At 39.2% G+C, this 26606-nt stretch overlaps 1 protein-coding gene across 1 annotated transcript in view; it reads right to left on the bottom strand.

Annotated features, from left to right (window-relative positions):
• Positions 1-843: 843 nt before the first annotated feature.
• Positions 844-26606, bottom strand: part of NLGN1 (neuroligin 1) — a 762025-nt gene continuing 736262 nt past the window's right edge. Inside the window, 6 exon segments of the mRNA XM_039913118.1 lie at positions 844-6636; positions 6639-6714; positions 6717-6851; positions 6853-6895; positions 11134-11923; positions 16414-16599. Of these exon segments, the coding sequence (XP_039769052.1) occupies positions 6071-6636; positions 6639-6714; positions 6717-6851; positions 6853-6895; positions 11134-11923; positions 16414-16599 (1796 nt within the window). The 3' untranslated portion in view covers positions 844-6070.

Here is a 26606-nt window from a genome sequence, read left to right as displayed (position 1 = left end):
TTCTGAGTGGAAGGATTGTCTATCAGGATAATTTCTGGGCACCTAATGCCACAATTAGGGTAGTCTTGGGCCAAAATACATTATCTGTAAGCAATTTATAAGACTTTTAATACTGCTTTTAATTTTACAGGATTTCCACAGTCTAGGGGTCTCAGTTAAGGAAACTTTGTTTTACTACACTGTATAACACATTATTAAAAATTTTAATATATACATAAACCTACAAAGCAACTGGCAATGAGCTCCTAACCCATAAACTGCAGCAGGTCTTGAAACATCTTTCATACAAGTTTGCAAAATCTCTGCCTTTGGCAAATTGAACTTTTCATGGAAACATTTAAATCACACACATACCTAATCCTTCTTTTAAGAAAGTCGATTCTAAGAGCAATTCACACCTTAACAAAAGGAACTAATAAAACAAAAAGCCAGTTTTATGCTAATCTATTCAGAAATTTGACAGGTGTATGTGGGCGACATGTAAAAACTGAAAGTGTCTCATCTTAGTAACTAGGTTTCATGTTAGTGACAGAACAAAGCATGGCCTAGTGGATAAAGCATGGACCCGGAGTCAGAAGGACCTGGGTTTTAATACCAGCTCTGCCACTTCTCTGCTGTGTGACTTTCTCCATGCCTCAGTTACCTCTTCAGCAATATGGGGATAAAGACTGTGAGCCCCACCTGGGATAGGGACTGGTTCCAATCTTACTAGTTTGTATGTACCCCAGCACTCAGTACAGTTCCTGGCACATAGTACACATGTAACAAACACCATTAAAAAATAAAAAATAAATAAAAGAACAAAATACAGTATTCCACGAGTTTAAAAATAGTCAACACCAGTTGAAAAACATGGTAATATTTATTAATGAGAATAAATGTTTTTTTATGAAAGCCATGGATGTTCAAACACAAACGGCATCACTTATGGCAACCTCATACAAAAAAACCCATGAAATATGTTTCCTTCTATGGCAGGAGTGGGGAAAAAAGGATAATTCAAAGCACCCACTGAAAAATCCCTTTAAATGTACCATATAGAATATAGTTCCACTCCATAAGTGGCATTTAGCGAACACTCCCTTTGTAATAATTCCAGCTGCTGAGTTTTTGTTATTTATAAAAATTTAGTGAAGCTTTAATGAATATCAATTTCGATTCCAGACAGAATACTACTACTGGGTCCCGAATTACTTCAGAGCTTTTAATTTTGTTCTATCAGCACAATGGTAGACATGTAAAGCAATATCTGTAAGGACTGTGCAAGAAGTTTACTATGTATTGACACAACTGGAAAGAAAAAATGGCAATGACAATCGAATGTCCTCCGGGATCGGAGTACTGATGTTACTTAATTCTAGTCAACAATCACATACCATTGACATTTAGTAGTACACTTTACTTCATATACTGATTGCCTGGTCATTTTATCTTCCTGTAAATAAGATACTACAGCTGCGTTTTAGATTTTATAGAAATTTACATTCATCTGTTTTTGGATCAAGTTGCATTGGGGATGATAAAGTTCTTTCCAACAAAAGCATTTCATTAGAGAGTATTGGGCCCTTACATTACCATCCTATTGCATCTCTTACCATTTCATTTCAAAGAATGTGCAAATAATAAATCAATGACCCAATAATATAAATAAAACCCAGCCAGAAAGTTCTTCATGTGCAGCACATGATTATTCCCTTCAATCTTCTGCACAGACCGTTTTCGAGATTTTATTAATTTCTGGCTCACATACAAAGTGCTAGAATCAAATCAAATTGGAAAGTTTATGAAAAAAAAAAAAGTCTGGCCTCTGTACATCAGTTGGTTGGGAAACTTCTCTTGAGACTGCTGAAGGAAATCTGAAGGTTATATTGTTCTTACATCAAGTAAAAATGAGATAAGGCTAAGTCCGTTCCAGACTCTCTTTTAGTTAGTTGACTCAAAAGACAAAACGACTGTTTCAAAGGAAAGGTTGACAAGGAAATTAAATGAATGATAACAAAATCTCAGCAGGGAAGTACCCATTAATTTAATTTATTTGGGATCATGTTTCCACAAATATAACCAAATGAACTAATTTTCACTGACATTAAAAGGTGAGTCTATAACAACTAATTACTGTAAAAAGAAAAGAAGTCCAGTATTTTGAGCTAATTGCACAGGAGGAAAACAAAATTACAAACATAGAAGAACTACCATGATGCTCGACAGCTTCCCAGGAATTTCCATTTATCAACTTTTTTTGTCTTTAAACTATTTCTGTAAAACTTGCTAAGGGAAAGAATCCCAGTAACTTTTATACAGAAGTGTCTTTACAGCTGGAACATATTTATAGCATTCCTTACATCCATCCATCCTGAACAATAATACTAATACTTATATCAGTATTAACTATAACTAAATACAATAGAGATTTTACTTTGTATTCAAAAATCTAATTTGGAATAGGTTACCCAACTAAAATAAGTGCATGCTGTTTTCGTGTGGGAAACTGTGTATAAATGGCTTAGTTCCTTGGTCGGCTACTTCCCTTTAAGACGCACATTTCAACTCAGGTAGTGGAATTGTGTGTAAGATGTTTAGTTAGAATTCAATCACTGATATTTTTTGAGCATTTCCTGTGTGCAGAACACTGTACTAAGTGCTTGGTAGAACACAATGCAGTTGGTAGACACAATCTCTGCCCTCAAGGTAAGGAAATTACATTTTTTTTCTGACTTCACCTTGAAATACTAGTACAACCTTATATATCAACTAACTTTCACAGGTTTTGTATTGATTTTCTTGTCATTGGCAAAAAGGTTCCAACATAGTTGCCAGAAAATTCATTTGAAAGTGGAGAAAAAAAATCAATCTTAATTCTCTATTTGAAGCAACTAAGTAAGCCAAGAGAACAATATCCAGTGATGAAGTGACATAATTAGAATAAATAATGAGTGCAAATTGTTTTTGTGAACTTCTGAAAACCAATTATAAGAATGTTTGCTTATTTGATGTTTAATCTGATTCAACCAATGAAAATACTAGGAAATTCCACACATAATTTGGTTATACATGATAAGTTTTGGAAGGTAAAAAGAACAGGCAAATGTGGATTTTACCTTTTGAAAATGGATTTTAAAGCATATGAAAAAAATTATCTTATTATTTCAGCTTTAAAAAATTCTAAATGCTCTATGAAAATATGAGAAATCATTTTGCTTTCAGAAACTTTGGTCACTGTAATGATAAAATTAGCAAACAGAACCACTTTTGTGGTATAACATTTGCACTCCAGCTCTATCCAATAAGATATTCTTGTGTGACAGAAATAAAAAAAAAAGAGGTCTCTGTTTTATTTCTTAAATCATGCTTTTCTGAACTAACAGAGGCAAACAAGTAAGTAACTGATATGGTGTGTATATATATATTTCTATGTTTTTATATTCATAGAAATATAGATATTTGGCCACCAACAAAATAGAATGCAATTTTGGTTTTGCCAAAGTTAAATAACCCACAATAAATCATATTCATTTATCTCTTATTTAATGGACACCAGTATTTTTGTCCTTTTTTTTCTTTTGTTGACTCAATAAAGCAAGTACAATCTTCCTATCAAACAAGATCAGATGGCAAACAATTCTCTTTATTTGTTCACATTGGCAGTTCACAGTCTAAAAGTACAACCACATCAGGTAGAAACTGCACATAGACCACTCTGGATTTTGAAGACTTTCAACTTAATACTTCCAGTAGAACTTTTCATTTAAAATTGGGGACTGACACCTACATGAATATGCATGTGGGTATGTGTTTGAAATTAAACAAAGTGCTTAAAATTTCAGGATTTCATCTTTTATGATCATTTTTAATATCTTAATTCTCTTAAATTTCCTTAGAAGGATAACTTTCTATCACTAAATGAAAGTTTAGCTATGAACCAGGTAACTCTCATGCCATGAGACACTCTACTGATCCTTGATGTTTACTATTTGAAACATGATTTTATTTCTTTCTAGTTGAAAACACTGACAAGTTTCAGAGGCACAATATCTTTGAATACTATACAATGAAAATAGCAAACCAATACTGTTAGTAGTGGCACATTCTGATTTTACACTGGAATGAGATTGACACAGAGGTGGGGCATATCGTATACATATATATACACTATCATATAAATGTATACTATGCAGTTGATTTGTATGTAGAAGGCCTGAACCTGTCTTCAAAAACCCGACTGGTCTAGAGAAATGACTCTTTGAGACAGTTATCATCACTTGTTTTAAAAAATGACAAAACAGCAATAAACAGTTTAGCTCTTTAATGAGCAAAGATCAGGTCTCTTAGTATTGGAATAGTAGTCATTATCCAGATTATCTTTATTTCACTCAATGACCAGTAACATGGCCAAGAAGTACAAAGTAATTTCCATCAAGTAGTATACAATTTTTGTGTGTAATAAGCTTTCATTCTTGAAAAAGAGTAACTGAAAAGAAATGTTTCTGTTACTGCAGTTAGTTTGTCAGAGAAAGTTCTTTGCATTATCTTACAAACTATCAAAATTGCTAGTAATCTGAAAAAATGTAAAAAAAAATCACATAACTTTAGTCTAATAGAAATATAGTACAGGTAAGAGAGAAAGTATTTATCAGGGATGTGCTCTTAAGTCCATCTCATTTTTTTATATATAAATGTACATCTGATTACATATACAAACATTTGGAAAGGTCTGTGATATACTGTTACTGGTAAACAACAGGGGAATGAAGAATTTCTTGTGATTTTAGAACATTCATTTAAAATCACACATACATGTAAGACTAAAAATTTCCAGTTGTCAACTTCCCTTATCACTTCACCATTTACATCATTCTCTACGTAGATCTCATTAGTAAATTCTGGTGAATGAAGTTCAGTGATAAAGAGATGCAATGGTGAGGAGGGAAATGAATTTTATATTGAAATAGTATTAGTAAACATTTTGACATGCATCATGAGTAAATCAATAATTGAGAACTGTAATCAGAGTGGTAATACCGGGGCACCTTTATCTTGTTAAAATAAATCTTTGGACACACTTCACCTTACCAGTATGACCTAAATACAGTGTAACTAAACCACAGCAAATTATAGATCCTTCAGCACAAGTTCCATTGCGGTTATAGTTCTATAAATTATTTATATGGAAATGAAAAAGAACATTGAAAACACAGAAAGACTTTTCTCTGGGATTTGTAACAGTGAGTGTTCACTGCTCTACCTACAATATCATCAAGTTCCCTTAATAACTAATTCTTGCTATTATCCAAGTTACTGTGAATCATTTTATTGTAATTACTTTTCACCCTTAAAATCTTCTTCAGTTTTCTGCCAATGATGAAGGAAGCTTCTATTAAAAACTCCAATGGGATGAGAAGAATTTTAATTACGTCTTAATCAGCAGCACAGCCACCAAGCATATAAAATTATCATGCACATCGTGCTAAAAATATCCAGTTTCCTTTACCCCCACAACTTTATACTGTCAGCACTTATGTGATAATGTTGAACCTGCCAGGGTTTTGATTTCTTTGTCTTACTGGCACATTTCAGCATAAGCCCCTACTAAGGCTTTAACAGCATTGGTGCTTTGTGTATTTATTCCAACATGTAAATATGGTCTAGACAATAAAACAGTTCCAAATAAAAACTCGTGAAAATCATTTGACATTCCATTTAGTGTGTCCCTTGTTGCATATTTATATATTTTTTGTTTTGAATTTTCAGTCATAGGTCTTTCCTGTTTGGTGTTGCACATGCCTAATTTCATTATGTAACTTAAATCTTCAAAAAAGTAATACTTGAATGTGAATGAAAAAGTATCATTCAGAACAACTGCTTCAAGCAATTAAGATCAGTTTTGTTTCAAGTTCACTCGTATATTTACAATTCATTTTTTCAAAACCCCAAAAGTTCTTGATATGTATATTCACATAATATTCCTCCTTATTTAAATAGTAAGTCTTGTAGGTTGAAAAGCCAAGTAATCTTCAGTAATATCACTGACTGTAAATCCATCAAAAAATAGAGTTTGTTTCATCTTGTCTGGCTATACCCTGGTTGTTGAATGTGAATGGGGGTGGGGGTGAGGGTGGGGCAGAGTATTATTCTGTCCTCCAGTAAATGTGTTGAATGTGTGTAAGGGCTGAATCCCTGGTATAGTGTTGGGAATCATTGTAATGGTGTTGGGTGTCATTAAAGGAATATCATCAGGGGACCTCCTCATAGCTAGTGTGTAGTCTGGGGGACAGGCGGTCCGAAGAACCACCTCATGTGGATGGATGGACTCACATTCATGATCCAAGTCAGTGTGCTTCATTTGGAGGGACATTATCTCCTCTTCTTGTGCATGGGTAAGATCATTGGTAGTCGTACGCTGTGGGCTACATCTCCTATGAACATCATGTCTCCTCTTGTCCTTTTTATAGTACAATGCTGCAAAGGCTAAAATGTTCAGAAACAGCAAAGATGCTCCCACTGCAATAGTAACACTCAATTCTGTGGAATAGTCCCTTTGATCCACTGAAAACGGACTTGGTTGCTGTTTGGAATCGTCTTGCTTGGTTGTAGGAAAGGCTGAAGTTACAGGGACAGAGTTTTTCCTTGTAGGCTGAAAGTAATATCTGTTGATGCACTTTAGTTGTCGTAAGAGGTATACTGAGAAATGTCATTGAGATTGTGCAGATGAGGTGACCAGTTTCCAACCAAAGGTTCACCTTATTGGCCCTGTAATGTTCTTTTACTCTTGGTTTTAATCCAATATGGAGGTACAGTTGATCTTTCTGTGAATATCTGGTCCATGCTACCTCTTCGAAACGGTTCGGTTTTGTGGTGGATGAATTTTGTTGTCTTGAGGGACAGGCTGATTGGATCACTAAGGAAGAAAAGATGAGAATTTGTACTTAAACTGTTTTCATCCTCTCAAAACTAAAATTACTGAAGATGGCCTATTTCATAGACAACTTTCAATAAGGCGTCTGTATAGTGATGTTAAAAATATGTGCGGGTCAATAGGTAGTATTAACGTTATTCAAATTTGGTAGATTATGCAGAGGTCAGACACGGTGAAACCAAGTTAAACGATAATAATAGCAATTAATAATAATAATAATAATGTTGGTATTTGTTAAGCGCTTACTATGTTGCCGAGCACTGTTTCTAAGCGCTGGCGGTAGACACAGGGAATCAGGTTGTCCCACATGGGGCTCACAGTCTTAATCCCCATTTTACAGATGAGGGAACTGAGGCACCGGAGAGTTAAGTGACTTGCCCAAAGTCACACAGCTGACAAGTGGCAGAGCCGGGATTCGAACCCATGAACTCTGACTCCCAAGCCCGGGCTTTTCCACTGAGCCCACGCTGCTCTCTAGCACGCTGCTTCTCTATTAAGCACTTAGTATGTGTCAAGCACTATTCTAAGTGCTGGGATAAATATAAGTTAATCAGGTTGGACACAGTCCCTGTCCTATAATCTAAGTAGCAGGGAGAACAGATATTGAATCTCCATTTTACAAATGAGGAACTGAGGCACAGATAAATTAAATGACTTGCCCAAGGTCACAGAGCAAGCAATTGCAGAGCTGGGATGAATCCAGGTCCTGTGACTCCCAGGGCCATGTTCTTCCCACTAGACCATGCTGCTTCTTAACCAGCAGCGTGGCTCAGAGGAAAGAGCACGGGCTTTGGAGTCAGGGCTCATGAGTTTGAATCCCAGCTCTGCCACTTGTCGGCTGTGTGACTGTGGGCAAGTCACTTAACTTCTCTGTGCCTCAGTTCCCTCATCTGTAAAATGGGGATTAAGACTGTGAGCCCCACGTGGGACAACCCGATTCCCCTATGTCTACCCCAGCGCTTAGAACAGTGCTCGGCACATAGTAAGCGCTTAACAAATACCAACATTATTATTATTATTATTAAATTCTGGTTGAGCCTCTCCAGCCCTGACTACTCTCCTCTGTAGTCTCCTATATTCTCCTTCCTTCAAGTCATCTCTGTTTGAATGACCCACTGACACCTCAAATTAAACATGTCCAAAATAGAACTCCTCATCTTTCCACTCAATCCCTGACCTGCCCGTGACTTACCTATCTCTGTAGACAGCACCACCATCCTACCTGTCTCATAAGCCTGCAAACTTGGCATTTTCCTCAAGACATCTATCACATTAAATCCATACATGCAATCTGTCATGAAATCCTGTGGGTTCTACCTTCACAACATCTTTATAATCCTATCTATCATCTATCTATCTATCTATCTATCTATCTATCTATCTATCTATCTATCTATCATCATCTATCTATCTATCTATCTATCTATCTATCTATCTATCTATCTATCTATCTATCTATCTATCTATCTATCATTTCTATCTGTTCAAACTCCTATCATGCTGATCCAAACATCATAATTCCCTCCTTGAATACTGGATCAACCTCCTCACTCATTTCTCTGCATCCTCTTTCTCATCTACAAGCCATACTGTGCTCTACTGCCTAGATGAATTTTCTGAAAAAACATTCAGTTCACACCCCTTCTCCTCCACACCTTATCTCACCTTAGCTTCACCGACTCCGTCCTCTCCTGGTTCTCCTCTTATCTTTCTATCTGTTCATTCTCAGTCTCCTTCGCGGGCTCCTCCCCTCCTCCCATCCTCTAACTGTAGGAGTTCCTCAAGGGTCAGTTCTCGGCCCTCTTCTGTTCTCCATCTACACTCACTCCCTTGGTGAACTCATTTGATCTCACGGCTTCAACTATCATCTCTATGCAGATGACACACAAATCTACATCTCCGCCCCGTCCTCTCCCCCTCCCTTCAGGCTCGTATCTCTTCCTGCCTCCAGGACGTCTCTACCTGGATGTCTGCCTGCCACCTAAAACTTAACATGTCCAAAACTGAGCTCCTAATCTTCCCTCCCAAGCCCTGCCCTCTTCCTTACTTCCCTATCACTGTGATGGTACGACCATCCTTCCCATCTCTCTCATTCACCCCACAGATCCAATCCGTCACCAAGACCTGCCGGTCTCACCTTTACAATATTGCCAAGATCCGCCCTTTCCTCTCCACCCCAATGGCTATCTTACTGGTACAGGCTCTCATAATATCCTGGCTGGATTATTGTGTCAGCCTTCTCCCTGATCTCCCTTCCTCCTGTCTCTCCCCGCTCCATTCTATTCTTCATTCTGCTGCCCGGCTCATCTTCCTGCAGAAACACTCTGGGCATGTCACTCCCTTTCTTAAAAACCTCCAGTGGTTGCCTATCAACCTCCACATGAAACAAAAACTTCTCACTCTGGTCTTTAAGCCTCTCCATCACCTTGCCCCCTCCTACCTCTCCTCTCCTCTCTCTTTCTACTGCTCACCCCACCCGCTCCGCTCCTCTGCCGCCCACCTCCTCACCGTCCCCCGTCCTCGCCTATCCTGCCAATGACCCCTGGCCTATGTCCTCCCGCTGTCCTGCAATGCCCTCTCTCCTTACCTCCGCCAAACTAATTCTCTTCCTCTCTTCAAAGCTCTGAGAGCTCACCTCCTCCAAGAAGCCTTCCCAGACTGAGCTTCCCCTTTTACCTCTGCTCCCTCTGCTGCCTCTCTGCCCCCCCTTCACCTCCTCTCAGGTAAACCCCCATTTTCCCCCCTTTTCCCTCTGCTCCTCCCCCTCTCCCTTCCCCTCAGCACTGTGCTTGTCTGCTCATTTGTATATATTTTATTACCCTATTTATTTTGTAAATGAGATGTACATCCCTTTATTCTATTTATTGCTATTGTTTTTGTCTGTCTCCCCCAATTAGACTGTAAGCCCATCAATGGGCAGGGATTGTCTTTATCTGCTGTTAAATTGTACATTCCAAGAGCTTAGTACAGTGCTCTGCACATGGTAAGTGCTCAATAAATACTAATGAATGAATGAATGAATGACTCTCCCAACTCTTAAAAAACCTCCAATAATTTCCCATCCATGTCCTCATCAAGCTACACTCCTTATCATCATTACCTATCCCTCAATTCTCCCTTTTCTACCTAATCTCTCTTATCTCCTACTACAACCCACACACTCTGCTCCTCTAACACCATCCTAAACCTTGATCTATCTATCCCAACACTGATCCTTTGCCTACATTCATTCTTAGGCCTGGAACTACCTCCCCCTTCATATCCAACAGTCTACCACTTTCCCCACCTTCGAAACCCTCCTAAAATCACATCTTCTCTAAGAATCTTTCCCAGACTAAATCCTTTATTCCCCCTATCTATCCTCATGTGTCAAAGATGCACTAGGCAGTGTACCCTATTAGCATTTTGATACTCACCCAAGCCCCACAATACTTAGGTAAATATCTTATATTCTACTATTTTCCCCTATTCCTAATCTAACGTGTCTTCCCACTGTAAGCTGTGTGCAGAGATCACATCTAATACATCTGTTGTAATGTACTTCCCGCGTGGTTAATACAGTGTTCTGCATTCAGTAAGCACTGAATAAATATGATTGGTTGATTGATTGTTCCATTATTATGCCTTATTGTTTGTATTGTCATTTGGGAATGCCATGGAGACGGTTGTAGATTGGAAACTAATAGAAGTCAATTAGACTTTCATGTGAAATATGCATCATCATTTCAAATGAGGTCTTGAAAAGTAACTACAAGTTTTTCTCCAAAAAGATAACATGGATCTAATGCTCTTCTAAGTGCAATCACTCTCTTTGTTGTCAGGTTGGGGAAAGAGCCATTATAATGTCTTAAAACATTCTCCAAGGGAAAACCAAGTGAATTCATTTTAAAACTAATGTTATAAGAAACAACTTTTTTGCCAACACTCTGCCTATTAATCAGTCAATGGTATTTATTGAGGGCCTACTCTGTGCAGAGCACTGAACTAAGATCTTGGGAGAGTACGATTTAACAGAGCTTGTAGACATATTCCCTGCCCACAAGGAGTTCAAATCTTGAAGGAGAGACCAACATTTAAAATAAATTAATTGAATATTCTCATTCATTATGTTAGTGGTAACTAAAAATTACATAGTTCTATTTTCTAAAATAATATATATCTGGTCTTGAGTAGTTAAATCTTTAACTCAGTTCAACAGTACTCCTTAATTTGGTACTTACCCCGTTTTAGCAAAATTAGTCCAGTATGTCATCACTACTGCGCTCAGCATCACATCATTTTTGGAGAAATTACAGGGAAACAATTCTGTAGGACCAATCATGGGGATTCCTAACACATAAGGAACCTCGTCTCCATGAGCCGCATCAGCCCAAGCTGGTACCTGATCTGTTTGGCAATGATGGTAAAAGGCATAGAAGTATGTTGGTGAACCAAAGTTTGAGTGAAGATCTGCAGTAGCCACGGCAGGGGCCACCCACTGATGGTCGGTAAACAAAGCCAATAATGTCTTCCTTCTGGTCTCAGGGTTATGACGATCTGCCCAATCAGTATACATAAATTTGATTGTTTCCCTCAGAATATCTTTGCCTTCAGGATATCCATATAAATTATCAACGAAATTGGAAACTGCAAAGTCAAAATCACTAGCTGATATGCCATCTTCACTATCAACTATATTTTCCACAAATTTCAGCCCTTCCCCTTGGTTAACACCCAACATTATGTCATAGTTGAGAAATTCCCCTTGTTCCATTAATATTTGAGGATCATCAGGTATTACATCACCATCAATTACGGGTCCAAAGGCTATATGGTATCGTGCTGGTTGAATATCCTGGTCAATAAGTTCTTTGTAAGGCTTCTTCTGTAGACAGTCTACTAACTCTACAGTATCTGACATGTTGCAACCAACTTTTGTAGCCAAAATCCTGGCATATTTCGCAGGTTGGAAACTCACAGCCCAGCTGGAAAGAGCTGTTCCACTTTGAGCTATAGCTCTCTGAAAAAGTCCTGTGGAAAACAACAACAGAAAAATACTTGGATGATCTCGAATTGTTGGTAAGGGAAAGAACAGCAGTTTAAGCCTGATTTCCTTCTTAAAAATAGCTGACATTTCATAGAACTCTAAGATACTTATAAGATTCTATAAGTATCTCTAAAAGAAAAGATGGATAGAGAAACTTTTACTAAAATGAATAATACACATAACAAAATATCATTTTACAAAGATATCCCTCAGTGGTATATGTAATTCTAAGTAAAATGAATATTCAATAATGGTATACTAAAATGTGATCTATGGGTTGAAGGAAAAGTCCTCGGTAGTTTGCTTTAATGGAGACGATTCAACATTGATAAAATGTTCAGAACCATGTTTTAAAATAAAAATGAACAATGCATAGTATTTTATTGCATTTACAAATTGCATATCATATTGCTATGTATAGTCTGAAGTAGGCAGTAAAATATCCTGAATTCCTAATGTGACTTAGCTTTGAAGCTCTGTTCATATAAAGTGTCTGACTTTAAAATTATAACTGATGAATAACTCTTTTCAACTAAAGGGAAGTGCATATTTCAAATCATTTTTCAAATACTACTTCCTGGATCTGTGAATTGACCACATGCTCAACTATTCAAGAATGAAAATTAAATAAGAACTATATTCGCAGGATTACCAAAGCAGTCTCAACTGTAAAAAGATTATGCAGTATTTTTTCTTTAAGTACATATCTTAAATGGAGATTGCTTTAAATTAGTCACTGACCATATAGGCTGCATACGCAAGAGGCTATGTGAAAGTTAATAAACTATTTAAAATTGGTAACTTCATATATAAATTATATTTGATCATGGTTTTCTACTTGTCTCACTTTAGTGGATAGTTTATGCAAAAGTCCTACAGTAAAATGCCTTAGAGAAACTACTTTGTTATTAATGTAAATAAAATACAAATATACTTGGAACAGTATAAGGCTAATTATTCACTCATACCAACATTTTTCAAGCACATTTTAAATTTCGAAATGTTTTCAAATTAGAATACAAAGAAAACCTATACATTAAAAACTTCTCCCTAAAATACATGAAATTTGAAATAGTGCAATTTTTCAGAAGGTCTCGCACAAAATTTGGCCATATAGATAGAGCATGGGCTGTGAGGCAGAAGGACCTGTGTTCTAAACTTGGTTCATTCATTCTTTCATTCAATAATATTTATTGAGCACTTACTATGTGCAGAACACTATACTAAGCGCTTGGAATGTACAATTCAGCAACAGATAGAGACAATCCCTGCTCAATAACGGGCTCACAGTCTAAATGGTTCTGCCATTTGTCTGCTTTGTGACCTTGGGCAAATCACTTCACTTCTTCGAGCCTCAGTGGTCACTCAGAATCTTAATCCCCATTTTATATATGAGATAACTGAGGCACAGAGAAGTTAAGTGACTTGCCTAAGGTCACATGCAAGACATTGTGGCAAGTAGAGATTAGAACTCAGGTCCCTGCTTCCCAGGCCCATGTTCTTTCCAATAGACCACGCAGCTTCTGATTGATTGCAGGAATTTAACTTCACTATTCCCTCCAAATGAATGCATTGTCTCCCAGGAGAAGCTGTACTAACTAGAACTGTTATTCTGATATCCTGATCTTCTACAAAAATTATACCCCGATAACCAGGTGAACTATGTGGTCATCTTAGTCAATAAAATCAGGAAAAATAATTCATGGATTTAAGCAGAATGTTGCATGCTGCTTATCTAATTCTAATTAAGTTAACATTTTGAAGTAGAAAAAGGAATAAAATAAAGGAATTTTTACAAAGTGAACAGCTCCATTTGGATCTTGATGCACAACATTTTTTTGGATTGGGCATGCACAGCAGTCAATAATTCTTTTCTCAGATGTGAAGAGAAAAATGTGCATTTTCTGTCAGAGTTGTTTTGACTTGTTTGTTATTCATATGAATAAGCAATTGTTTAAAGTTTTGTATCTATTATTCTGAAATTTAAGTCATTCTTTAAAAATTGTGCCATTTATTATAGAATGGGGTTGATATGACAATTTTGAACATCACCATCTGATTTTTCAGAAAGGGCCCCTTACTCCATCATAATCCTCCTCTACCTCTCAGCTACCTTTAACACTGTCAACCACGCCTTTCTCCAGGAAACATTATTCAACCTCGGCTTCACCGACGTTGTCCACTGTTGGTTCTCCTCCTTTCTTTCTGACCACTCACTCTCAGTCTCTTTCAATGACTCCTCCTCTCCTCCCATTTTCTAACTGATTGTTCCTCAAGCTTCAGTTCTGGGATCCCTTCTACTTTCATCCACACCCATTCCTTTGCAGAACTCATTTGCTACCATGGCTTCAACTACCACCTCTTTGCAGATGATTCCCAAATCTACATCACTAGCCCTAATCTCTCAACCTCTTGGCAGTATTGCATTTCCTTCTGTCTTCAAGAAACCTCTTCTTGGGTGTCCTTCCATCACCTCAAAATTAACATGGCTAAAACAGAACACCTTATCTTCCCACCCAAACCCTTCCTTCCCCTGACTTTCCCATCACTGTAGACAGCACCACCATTCTTCCTGCCTTTCAAGATAATGCCTCTCAAGCCTATGACTTTGGCATTATCCCTTACTCCTCTCTCTAATTCAACCCACATAATAAATCTATCACTGAATCCTGTCAGTTCAACCTTCAAAGCGCTGCTAAAATCTGCCCTTTCCTCTCCATCCAAACTGCTACCATGTTAATCAAAGCACTTATCCTATCCCACCATGATTACTGTATCAGCCTCCTTGCTGACCTTCCTGCCTGCTCTCTTCCCATGCCTATCCATACTTCATTCTGCTGCCCAGATCTTTTCTACAAAAAGGTTCAGTCCATGTTTTACACTGCTCAAGAATTCTAGTAGATGCCCATCCACTTCCACATCAAACAGAAACTCCTTACTTTAAATGTCTTAAAAGCTTTAAAGCACTCAATTTTCCTGCTCCCTCTACCTTACCTGTTCTCCCACTAGAACCAGGCTGCACACCGCACTCCCCTAATGCCAACCTACTCCTGTACCTCAATCTCATCTATCTCACTGCTGACTACTTACTCATGCCCTGCCTCTGGTCTGGATGCCCTACCTCTTCATATCTGACTGACAATTACTCTCCCCACCTTCAAAGCCTTATTGAAGGCACATCTCCTCTAAGAGGCCTTCCCTCAACTTTTCTCCCACTCCCTTCTGTGTCATCCCGATTTGCTCCCTAAATTCACCCTCTCCATATCCCTACAGCACTTAACTACATCCTATTTATTCATTCACTGTCTCCCCTAGTCTAACATGCTCTACCAACTCATTTGTAGCGTCCTCTCCACCCAGTAACACTCAATAAAGTGATCCATTGATTACTGATTAAAAGAAAAGCAATTAAAAAGAACTCCTTAATGGCAATCTCCACTTTTGGCAACTTAATGCTTAGTTGGAGCAAAATAAATCCGTAAACATGATGCATAGGCAGGAATATTCACGGACTTATTCTCAATCAAACAAAGAGAGGTACCATGGCCTGGTAGAAGTGCATGAATACTGAGTGACCTGGTTCTACTTCCAGGTCTGCCACTGTCCTGCTGAATCCCCTTGGGCAAATCATGTAAAGTCTCTAGGTCTGTTTCTTCATCTGTAAAATGAGGATAATATACTTGAAGATCCTGCCTCAGATATCAAGTCCCTTGTTGGATATGATTAATTTTCTGTTTGCTTCAGCTGTTAGCATGTAGGACTTGCCTAACAAATAACTTTGTAGTTGTAATCAATAATTACAGAATTTGAATTGCGGACATTTTTATTCATCAGTTGTAAATAGCTGTTACAGCTTGAATAGAGACACAGGCAGCCAGGATTGCACAAGTAAATTCCAGTTAGCATTGTTGTCTGTCCACAGCACTGTTGACTCTGCCCACCCCACTTCACTTGCTGCCAGTTTCCCTAAGCTCTGGGATTGTCATAAGGACTTCTAGTCGGGGAGAAGGAAAAATAAGTTTGCAGGTGCAGAAACCAGAAATGCCTTCTAGCGACCAAGCAGATATCTTTGTCTATGGTGAGAAGGAAGGGGGCTCTTATGCATTTTTTTACAGATATTCTCTTGCAGTACACCGCTCTCAATATAAATGCTTGTTGGTGCCATGCAGAATCAGGCCCAAAATAGCTATTTACAGACAATTCCTTCCCTGAGAAAATATACATGCCCTAGGCAAACCCGGCCACTATGTGTTGCTCAGAATTCTGCTATTGCTCCATAGGAGACTTAGAAGAGTGTTTACCACCTACAATTTAAAGATGCATTAAGCAGGGTTGGCTATTATTTAGTTGAACTAAACACTCAGGATGAACAGGGGGATATCAACAGAGCATCACATTGGTGGCATGCAGACACCAAAATTGTCAAAATTTGCAACCTGCATAATACCTTTGGTTGAATTGCTCCAACGGTTACCTTCAGAATAATGGGATAAGGTCAGCAGATTGACACATGAACCACCAGCACCGGATCCAAAAACGGTGATTCTTAATGGGTCGCCGCCAAAGAACCCAATGTTCTCACTGGTCCATCTCAAAGCCTGTATTAAATCAAGGAGCCCATAATTTCCTTTGGCAGCCTGATCGCCGGTACTCAAGAACCCTGCAAAAACACAAATGAGAAAATGATTGAAACCATTTTATTTAACTGTCAGCCAACTACCATTTCATTCATTCAATTTGATCATATTTATTGAGCGCTTACTGTATTTATTAAACACTCCCAGAGAATAGCACACACCATACTAAGCAACGTTAGTAATACTTCATATTTAATAGGCAATGGGGATCTGAGCGCAAGTGAGTCGGGGAAACTAAGATACCCTTTGGAAAGGACATGTTCCTCTGTCAAAGACTTGTTTTAAGGAAGGAGAGTAACGTCAAAATAAATCTCTTCTACGGCAGTGTTTTGGATTTTTAGGACATGCAAGAAAGAAATGTACCTCCTATGGTAAAAAATGTTTATTTATAAACCTGATGATTTTTAAAAAAAAGAAACACAAATCCAGTATGTCTACAAAACCTTAAATTCACTAGAGAATTTTCAACATCCATTTTGCTTTGATTGGGACAAACTTCACTGTTTTTAAGAGGATCATGCCCCTGGTGGAGTGTGGACCATTATAGTAAATCTTTGGTATTTAGCATTATGTACTTTTATCACGAATAAATTTATATGGGACCAGTTGAATCCTTTCCTGTGAATCTCAAAACGTTTTATATGCACATGAGTTAGCCAAAGTAAATCTGAAATGTTTTAATATTTACTCAACTTCAGAAGCCAAAACTAGATTTAGACTTCATAATTAACTATGATTATTGTGGTATTTGTTAAGTGCTTACTATGTTACTATGTGCCAGCCCTGTACTAAGCTGGGTAAGTATAAAATAACTGGGTTGGACACAGTCCCTTTCAGCGCGTGGCTCAGTGGCAAGAGCCCGGCCTTGGAGTCAGAGGTCATGGGTTCTAATCCTGCAACTAGCCAGCTGGTGACTTTGGGCAAGTCACTTCACTTTCCATGTGCCTTCCTCTCTGTAAATGGGGATTAAAACTTGTGAGCCCCACAAGGGACAACCTGATCACCTTGTTATTCCCCCTGTGGTTAGAAACAGTCTTTCACATAGTAAGCGCTTAACAAATACCACAATTTTTTTTTTAATTTTAACCCCCAATTAATAAGGAGGAAATTGAGGCAGAAAAAATAATAATAATTATAATAATAATGGTGATTATTATGGTACTTGGTAAGTGCTTACCATGTGCCAAGCACTGTTGTAAACACTGAAGTAGATACAAATTCATCAGGTTGGACAGAGACTTTGTCCTATATGAGGCTCACAGTCTAAGTGGGAGGAAGGAAGAATTTAATCCCCATTTTACAGATGAGGTAACTGAGACACAGAGAGGTGAAGTGATTTACCCAAGGTCACAGAGCAGCTATATGGCAGATATGGAATTCAAACACATGTCCTCTGACTCCCACACCCAGACTCTTTCCACTAGACCACACTGCTTAGGGACTTGTCCAAGATAACCCAGACGACAAGTGGCCAAGTTGGGATTAGAACCCCTCTCAGAACCAACTCTCTGTCTCATTCTGGAATGGTTCACCTGAGGGATAGGGCTACCAGAGATCATAGCTGCTGTATTACAGTTTTTTTTTTTCTTTTTTTTCCTTCCTCTACATCTTGGTTTCTGTGGAATATAGCTTTAATGCTTAGAAAGGGGAGAAGCAGCTTCAGCAGCAACAACAGCAGGGTGGCTGTGGGAATGGGATTTTGTGCATGAGGAAGTGGGACCGGGGTTAGAATGTTAATTTTGATTTTTCAGAAATATTCTCTATCTCTCTTTCTCTCTCTAGTCGAGACACCTAAGTTCTTTTCTATGCACAGAAAAATATGTCCCCACACTCCAATGTTTCCTCCTGCTCATCTTATCTTTCAGGGGTGGCTGCCACTACAATGTTTTCCTTCCTCCCATGTTGCCTAAGCACTTCATACTCCCATGAAGGGTATTCACTCTACTCCTACTGCATTTTCCCAAGCACTTATTATACTGCTGTACCCCAGAAGCACTCCTTAAATAACACTGACTGATCCAACTGGCCAGTGACTTTATGAGGTAACTGGGGAATTCTAAAACTTTCACCAGGCAGCTGGAGAGAAGATTGGTGTTTGCAGGAGGTGCTAGATGTGGAGGAGAGGGAGAGGAGGCTTCTTTTCCATGTCTAATGCACAACTTGGCACTCCACTTTAAAGACCCACCCCCAGCCTATTCATTCTGGTATTTTTCTCCAGCCCCCATTCCTGCTCCTTCCTTCTAATGTAATTTTAGGTGAAACCTTCCCTGGAGCAATGCAATTTCCACATTAATGGGCCTTCCCTACTTCTCCCAGAACACCGACTAAAAAAAACAAACTCATAAATATTGGCAGAGAAAGTATTGAATGAAGGGAACAAGGACAGGGTAGAGCTGGTAGAAACATCTGGGGATAGCATTAAGTAGATCATCCACTTAAAAATTTCTGAAAGGCAGCCAGCAGCAGGAGTGCCTTTTATGAAACAAAAATCATAAATCTCTGCCTGGCCAGAGTCTTGCTTCAAGAATGGCTGGCTATCATGTACGGAGGTTCCTATTATCCAGATGCATAGGAAATTTACCTGAGCTCATCTTACTTCCCAAGATTCCTCTGAGTTGAGGATGACCTTTTGGGGGGAGAAGAAAACAGATAACTAGACCAGAGGGGCTAAGTGATTGACCCAAGTTCACCCAACATAGGGACCAAGACTTCCTTATCCAATCAGTCAATAGTACCTATTAAGCACTGATTGTGTGCAGAATATTATAGTAAGTGCTTTAGAGAACACAGTAAAGGAGAATACGTATAGCTGATTCTGCCCTCAGTGAGCTCCCAGACTGGATGAGGTGATAATTGTGGAAAGGGAATGTGTGTCTATTGTTGTATTGTAGTCTCCCAAACACTCAGTACAGTGGTCTGCACACAGTAAGCACTTAAATACAACTGAATAAGTATTAAAATAAACTATAGGTGAATTTGTCCACAAATAGTAAATTAGGATGTGGCACAAGACCTGCCAATAGGCTGGCTAGAGGGTTGCCCTCCCTACCCCTGCCAACATCTTCATCCACATTGTTTGGGCAGAAGAAGTGATGGTGACCAAAGCAGCATTCATTCATTCATTCATATTTATTAATGTTAATGTTGGTATTTGTTAAGCACTTACTATGTGCAGAGCACTGTTCTAAGCACTGGGGTAGACACAGGGGAATCAGATTGTCCCACGTGGGGCTCACAGTCTTAATCCCCATTTTACAGATGAGGTAACTGAGGTCTAGAGAAGTTAAGTGACTTGCCCACAGTCACACAGCTGACAAGTGGCAGATCCGGGATTCGAACTCATGACCTCTGACTCCAAAGCCCATGCTCTTTCCACTGAGCCACGATGCTTCTCAAATCAGGCAGAGATTTATGATTTTTGTTTCATAAAAGGCACTCCTGCTGCTGGCTGCCTTTCAGAAATTTTTAAGTGGATGATCTACTTAATGCTTTTTATTCAGCGCTGACTATGTGTAGAGCACTTTACTAAGTGCTTGAGTGTACAATTTGGTGACAGATAGAGACAATTCCTGCCCAACAATGGGCTCACAGTCTAAACGAGGGAGACAGACAACAAAACAAAACAGAACAAAACAAAACAAATAGTCTGGCATCAATATCATCAAGATAAATAGAATCATAGATATATACACATCATTAATAATGATGTTGGTAATTTGTTAAGCGCTTACTATGTGCCAAGAACTGTTCTAAGCGCTGGGGTAGACATAGGGGAATCAGGTTGTCCCACATGGGGCTCACAGTCTTAATCCCCATTTTACAGATGAGGGAACTGAGGCACAGAGAAGTTAAGTGACTTGCCCACAGTCACACAGCCGACAAGTGGCAGAGCTGGGATTCGAACTCATGAGCCCTGACTCCAAAGCCCATGCTCTTTCTACTGAGCCACGCTGCTTCCCCATAGAGTAATAAATAATATATACAGCTATGCACAAGTGCTGTGGGGAGAGGAAGGGGGAAGAGTAGAGGCCGGGAGAAGGGGGGAATGGGGAGGGGAGGAGGAGTAGAGGGAGATGGAGGGCTCAGTCAGGGAAGGCTCCCTGGAGGAGGTGAGCTCTCAGTAGGGTTTCGAAGAGGGGAAGAGAGTTAATTTGGCGGATGTGGGGAGGGAGGGCATTCCAGGTCAGCGGTAGGACATGGGGCTGAGGTCGACGTGGGGTCAGGTGCAAACGAGGGACCATGAGGAGGTGAGCGACAGAGGAGCGGAGTGTATGGGGTGGGCTGTAGAAGGAGAGAAGGGAAGCGATGTAGGAGGGGGCAAGGGTATGGAGCAGCAGCAACAGTAGCAATGATGGATGAAAGGGGAGTTATTTGCCTCATCCTTTTGCCCATGTCATTACTGCTGGGAGCACTATAGAAAGGGGCAGGGAACCCAGGTCCACCCCTTGTCTGCTGATTGGCCTTGGCTAAGTTATTTAACTTCTCTGGGATTCGGTCTACTCATGGTAGCAAGACAAATGAAAAGCAGATACTGAGTTCCAATAAAAAGCACAGTCATTTAACTACTTAGTTATGTTGATGTGTGCTGGGGGGAATGTTTTTAATTTTATATTTGTCTTGTCTTATGCTGTCAAGTCATCGCCGACCCATAACAACGCCATGGACACATCTCCCCCGAACACCCAACTCTATCTGCAATCATTCTAGTAGTGGATACAGAGAGTTTTCTTGGTAAAAATACGGAAGTGGTTTACTATTGCCTCCTCTGCACAGTAAACTTGAGTCTCTGCCCTTGACTCTTTCTCATGCCACTGCTGCCCAGCACAGATGAGTTTTGACTTGTAGCAGATTGACTTCTACTTGCTAGCTATTGATTAGGCTAGGAATGGAATGGATAGGCCTCTGCCTGACTCCCTCCTGTAGTCGAGATTGGAAGAGTAGTGGAAACTCTCCAGGTGTGACCCTGAAAGGGGAATTTTATATGTACTAGGCAATAACTAGTCAACTCTGCTTAAAGCAGATCCACTGGCTTTTTAGTAAAGTAAGAGTAATATTCAGCCCGGTGAGTACTCTATGAAAGATATCTGATGGTAGGAGTCATTTACTGTGTCTGTTTATTAAACACTGAAACTCATTTGGAATAGTTCTCACAAAAAGAACTCTTAAATTTTTATTGCACATTCTCCATCCTATATCATGAATAGTTTATCAATTAAAATAAGGCTTTTACAAAAGACATCTTTTTTTCTGATAAAATGAAGCATTCTAATGTGTTTTTTCATCCCTTTCCTCACAATGTAGGAACAACACTTTGTAGACGTTAAGGATGATTTAAAATGGAAATCAACTTCATCTATGAAAAAGGATAGTTAAATAATGAACAGAATAGAACAAATGGACTACTTTAATTCATACTTATTAAATGAGATGATACAATTTGCAGTGCTCCTCTTCAGCACCCAGGACAATATTAAGCATATAGTGGGAACTCAATAAAAAAGCTAATGATTTACTGACTCTTACTTCCGAGAGATGAGAAAGACATAATCAAAAGAAGGGCAACTTCCTATATAATTAAGGCAGAGTACAAATATAAGTCCACTAGAATTAAACAAGAAGAAAATGATTAAACACAAATCATGGAAACTATGAATGGAATATTTTCTGAACAATCACAGATGAATGTCTGAAATTCAGACACTTCCCATTTAGAAGGGGAGTGAAGAGGCACAGAAGATTCTGCTCGGCCTCAAACCCACACAGGCCGCTCATCTGGGATCAAAATGTTTCTAGAACCACTAACCCACACAAGTTTCCAAATCCTAGAAAATAAATTAATTTACCAGTAGAGGCATGACCATTTTTGGAAATTGGAGAAGAGCATAATTTAAGTATTCTTCCTCCACCTACCTTTCTTTCCATGTGCTGCAAAGTGTATTTTAAAGCTCCCCAGTGCAGGGGAATTTTTCTTCTGGCTCACTAAGCACCCCCTCAGGCTCTTATATTTGACATTTACTGACAACTTATAAGGCTTCCTTAAAGTTGCTTCTACCACTATCTGTGTTACTCCTAGGTTGTGTCTGTGTGTATTAACTCTTTAAGATATTGCAGCAATACGACAGCTCTTCAGTAATGTCCCCGGAAACACTGCCAATTTTTGTCATATACTATCTATTGCCTATCTATTGAAGTGTACCAGTGTGATTTTCAGAGAGCAACCAGACACCTCTTTGGCTATAAGCATTGGATGAAATATAAAGAATAAATCAGGTTCTTTAGTGATTTTTAACTGCATATTTTCTTATTATCATGTCTAAAATAGATCACTAACATACCATATATATGCACATATTCAGGACAACACATATTCACACATATATCTCCAGGTATATTAGTCCATATTCGAAGACATCACTAATGATTAAATGCTCCTATGAGAGTAAATGTGTGTGTGTGCGTGTGTGTGTGTGTGTGCGCACGCATGTGTGTTTGTGTGTGTGTGTGTGTGTGTGTGTGTGAGAGAGAGAGAGAGAGAAAGAAAGAGAGAGACAGAGAGAGACTGTAAGGTTTTATCAGGATCCACAGTCCCAATCCATCATAGTAAAACAGCATCAATGCTTCCTGAATCCTTTGGGTTTGGGAGGAGAATCAACCCTGTCTTTAGAACACTAGGTAATCAGTGAATTTCCATAATGGTGTGAAGGACTTCACTATGTAGAATTGACATGCCCCTTTCTCAGAGTACTCTAAAGGTAAGAAACAAATACAAAAATGGTCATCTGGAATTTTCTTAATTTAGGAAATGAATCTCAGGAGACTGTAAACTTGCCTCTAGACTTACTGTGGGCAGGGAATGTGTCAGTTTATTGTGTTGTACTCTCCCAAGCACTTAGTACAGTGATCTGCACACAGCAAGTGCTCAATAAATGATTGAATTTAAATCAATCAATGGTATGTATTGAGCATTTATGGTGTTGTAGAGCACTGTACTTAAGTGCTTGGAAAGTACGGTAAAACACAGTTGGTAGAATCAGTGGACCTAGTGAAAACAGCACAGGCCTGGAAACAGAGGACCTGGGTTGTAATCCTGACTCCACCCCTTGTCTGCTCTGTGACCTTGGACAAGTCACTTAACTTTCTGTGCCTCAGTTTGTCAAATGCAAAATGGGATTCAATTCCTGTTCTCCCTCCTACTTAGACTGTGAGATCCATATGGGACCTGATTATCTTGTAACCAGCACAGTGTTTAGCAAAATCCTTGACATATAGTACCTACTTCACAAATACCACTGTTATCATTATTAGACATGATCCCTGTCTACAAGGTGGTTACAGTCAAGCCACAATATTAGAAATGTACATATTAACATATCAGAAGCAAAGTTGTGAACCCATAAGGCTCTAATTCATATGAAAGAGAAACTCAAAAACAGATGCTATAATCTAGAAATCTGTTTTGGCTCTGCAGCAATGTACAAACATTATTTTCTCCCAAATTTGAGGTTATATCTACTATGTTAATCTGAGGTTCAAAAAGTTTATGGCTCCCCTAATATTTATTTTTGTTTTTATTTAATTTTATAATACATTTGAATTCTATTTGTTTAAAGTTAGCTCATGAACCTAATATCAGGGCCATATGGTCTGCAATTGAGTACATCTGCTAAGCACACACACTACCCTATGGTGCTGGAAGAGAGATCTGAAATATCCTGAGGCGAGCCGCTAATTCCAGCGGCCAGTGAAACTATACCAGCAGGCTAGCCCCAGGTACTCCTATTTATTAAAGCCAAAGGAATAGGAGATATGTCTTAATTAGCAGTTCTACAATGGCCACATGGTATGTTGTCTTGTTGAAAGAAAATTACCCTTATGGCTCACCACTGCCAAATGAAGCTGTGAAGAATGGCTCACCACTATCAACTACAGGTTATGACAGAACCACTATGTTGGCCAGCAAAGATCTAAATCCAAGATTTCCTGAAAACGTGCCACTTCCTACCAGAGAGTCACAGTTTTTGGCTCAAAGAATCCCATTTCAAACAAAAAAGATTCTTGAGTGTCCCAAGCCGTAAGAAAGCAGAGTCTGGAGCAGGGACACTCCAGTGCTAGTTAGATATAGTGGCAGCCTAAAAGTTCAGAATTAAAGAACCATTATTCTCATAACAAGAAGCGAAAGAGAAAATTATATTTTCAGTTCCCATTGACATTGTGAAGGTTCCCTCCCAGAGAAAGTTTTCAATCAGTCAGGTTTATTTTGTGTTCACTGTGTGCACAGAGCTGTACTAAGTGCTTGGGAAAGTATTGTATACCACAGTAGTCATGTTCTCTGCCACAAGGAGCTTACAGTCTAAATAGAGAATGTCATATATTTCAATAAATTGCTGATATTTATATAAATGCCGTGGGGCTTGTTGAGGGTGGGGTGAATAAATGGTACAAATCCAAGGTCATAAATGAACTCCTTCTTGCCAAATCCAACGGCCTCTATTCCATCCTAATCCTGCTTGACCTCTCAGCTGCCTTTGAGACTGTAGACCACCCCCTTCTCCTGGAAACATTATCCAACCTTGGCTTCACTGACACTTTCCTCTCCTGGTTCTTCTCCTATCTCTCTGGCCACTCATTTTCAATCTCTTTTGAGGGGTCCTCCTCTGCCTCCTACCCCCTACCTGTGGGTGTGCCTCAAGATTCAGTTATGGGATACCTTCTTTTCTCCATCCACACCCATTCCCTTGGAAAACTCATTTGCTCGCACAGTTTCAACTACCACCTCTATGAAGATGATTCCCAAATCTACATCCCCAGCTCTGATCTCTCATCCTCTCTCAAGTCTTGCATTTCTTTCTGCCTTCAAGACATCTCTTGATTGTCCCACTAACACCTCAAACTTAACAAAATCGAAACTACTCCTTATCTTCCCAGCCAAACCCTTACCTTCCCCTGACTTTCCCATCATTGTCTATGACACCATCATCCTTCTTGGCTCCCAAGCCCAAAAATTTGGCATTATCTTTGACTCCTTTCTCTTATTCAACCCACATATTCAATATATCACTAAATCCTGTTGGTTAGACCTTCACAGAATCAATGAATTCCTCCTTTTCCTCTCCATCCAAACTGCTACCATGTTAATCCTAGCCCTTATCCTCTCCTGTCTTAATTACTGTATCATCCTCCTTGCTGACCTCCCAGCCTCCTTTCTCTTCCCATTCCAGTCCATAATTCACTCTGCTACCTGGATCATTTTTCTACAAAAAACATTCAGGTCATGTTTCCCCACTCTTCAAGAACCTCCAGTGGTTGCCAATATAACTATGCATCAAAGAGATACTTCTTCATAGGTTTTAAAGCACTCAGTCACCTTGCCCCCTCCTACCTCACCTCTCTACTTTCCTATTACAACCCAGCCCACAAACTTCAGTCCTCTAATACTAACTTTTTCACTGTACCTTGATATCGTCTATCTTGCTGCTCACCCCTTGCCCACATTCTGCCTCTGGCCTGTAATGTTCCCCCCCCCCCCCCCGTCCCCTTCATATCTAACAGATGATTACCCTCCCCTCTTTTCAAATCCATATTGAATCGATTAAGCAATCATCAGTCATCTTGATTGAGTTCTTACTATATGCAGAGCTTTGTACTAAGTGCTTGGGAGAGCACAATATAAAGAAATTAGCAGACATGTTCCCTGCCCAAGACAAGCTTATGATCTAGACGGGGAGGCAGAGAGTAACATGAATAAATGAGTAATTTATATTAGATAATTTAAAGATATGCTATCAAGTGCTGTGGAGTTGGAGGTAGGGCAATTATCAAATGTTCAAAGGTCACAGATCGAAGTACATAGAGAACACAGAAGAAAGAGTAAGCCAGGGTTAAGAAGGCTTAAATGGGGGGAAGGTCTGTTGGAAGAGATGCTTGTTGGGAGAGTGGCGGTCTGACTTTCATAGAGGAGGAGGGAGTTCCAGGCTAGGGACAGGATGTGGGAAAGGTGTTGTTGATGAGAATAGGGCACAGTGAATAAACT

This window comes from Ornithorhynchus anatinus, chromosome 1 (genome assembly GCF_004115215.2).
Source record: "Ornithorhynchus anatinus isolate Pmale09 chromosome 1, mOrnAna1.pri.v4, whole genome shotgun sequence".
Taxonomy (NCBI): Eukaryota; Metazoa; Chordata; class Mammalia; order Monotremata; family Ornithorhynchidae; genus Ornithorhynchus; species Ornithorhynchus anatinus.
The sequence above is the reverse complement of the archived record's forward strand: the minus strand, read 5'-3'. Positions and strand labels throughout refer to the sequence as shown.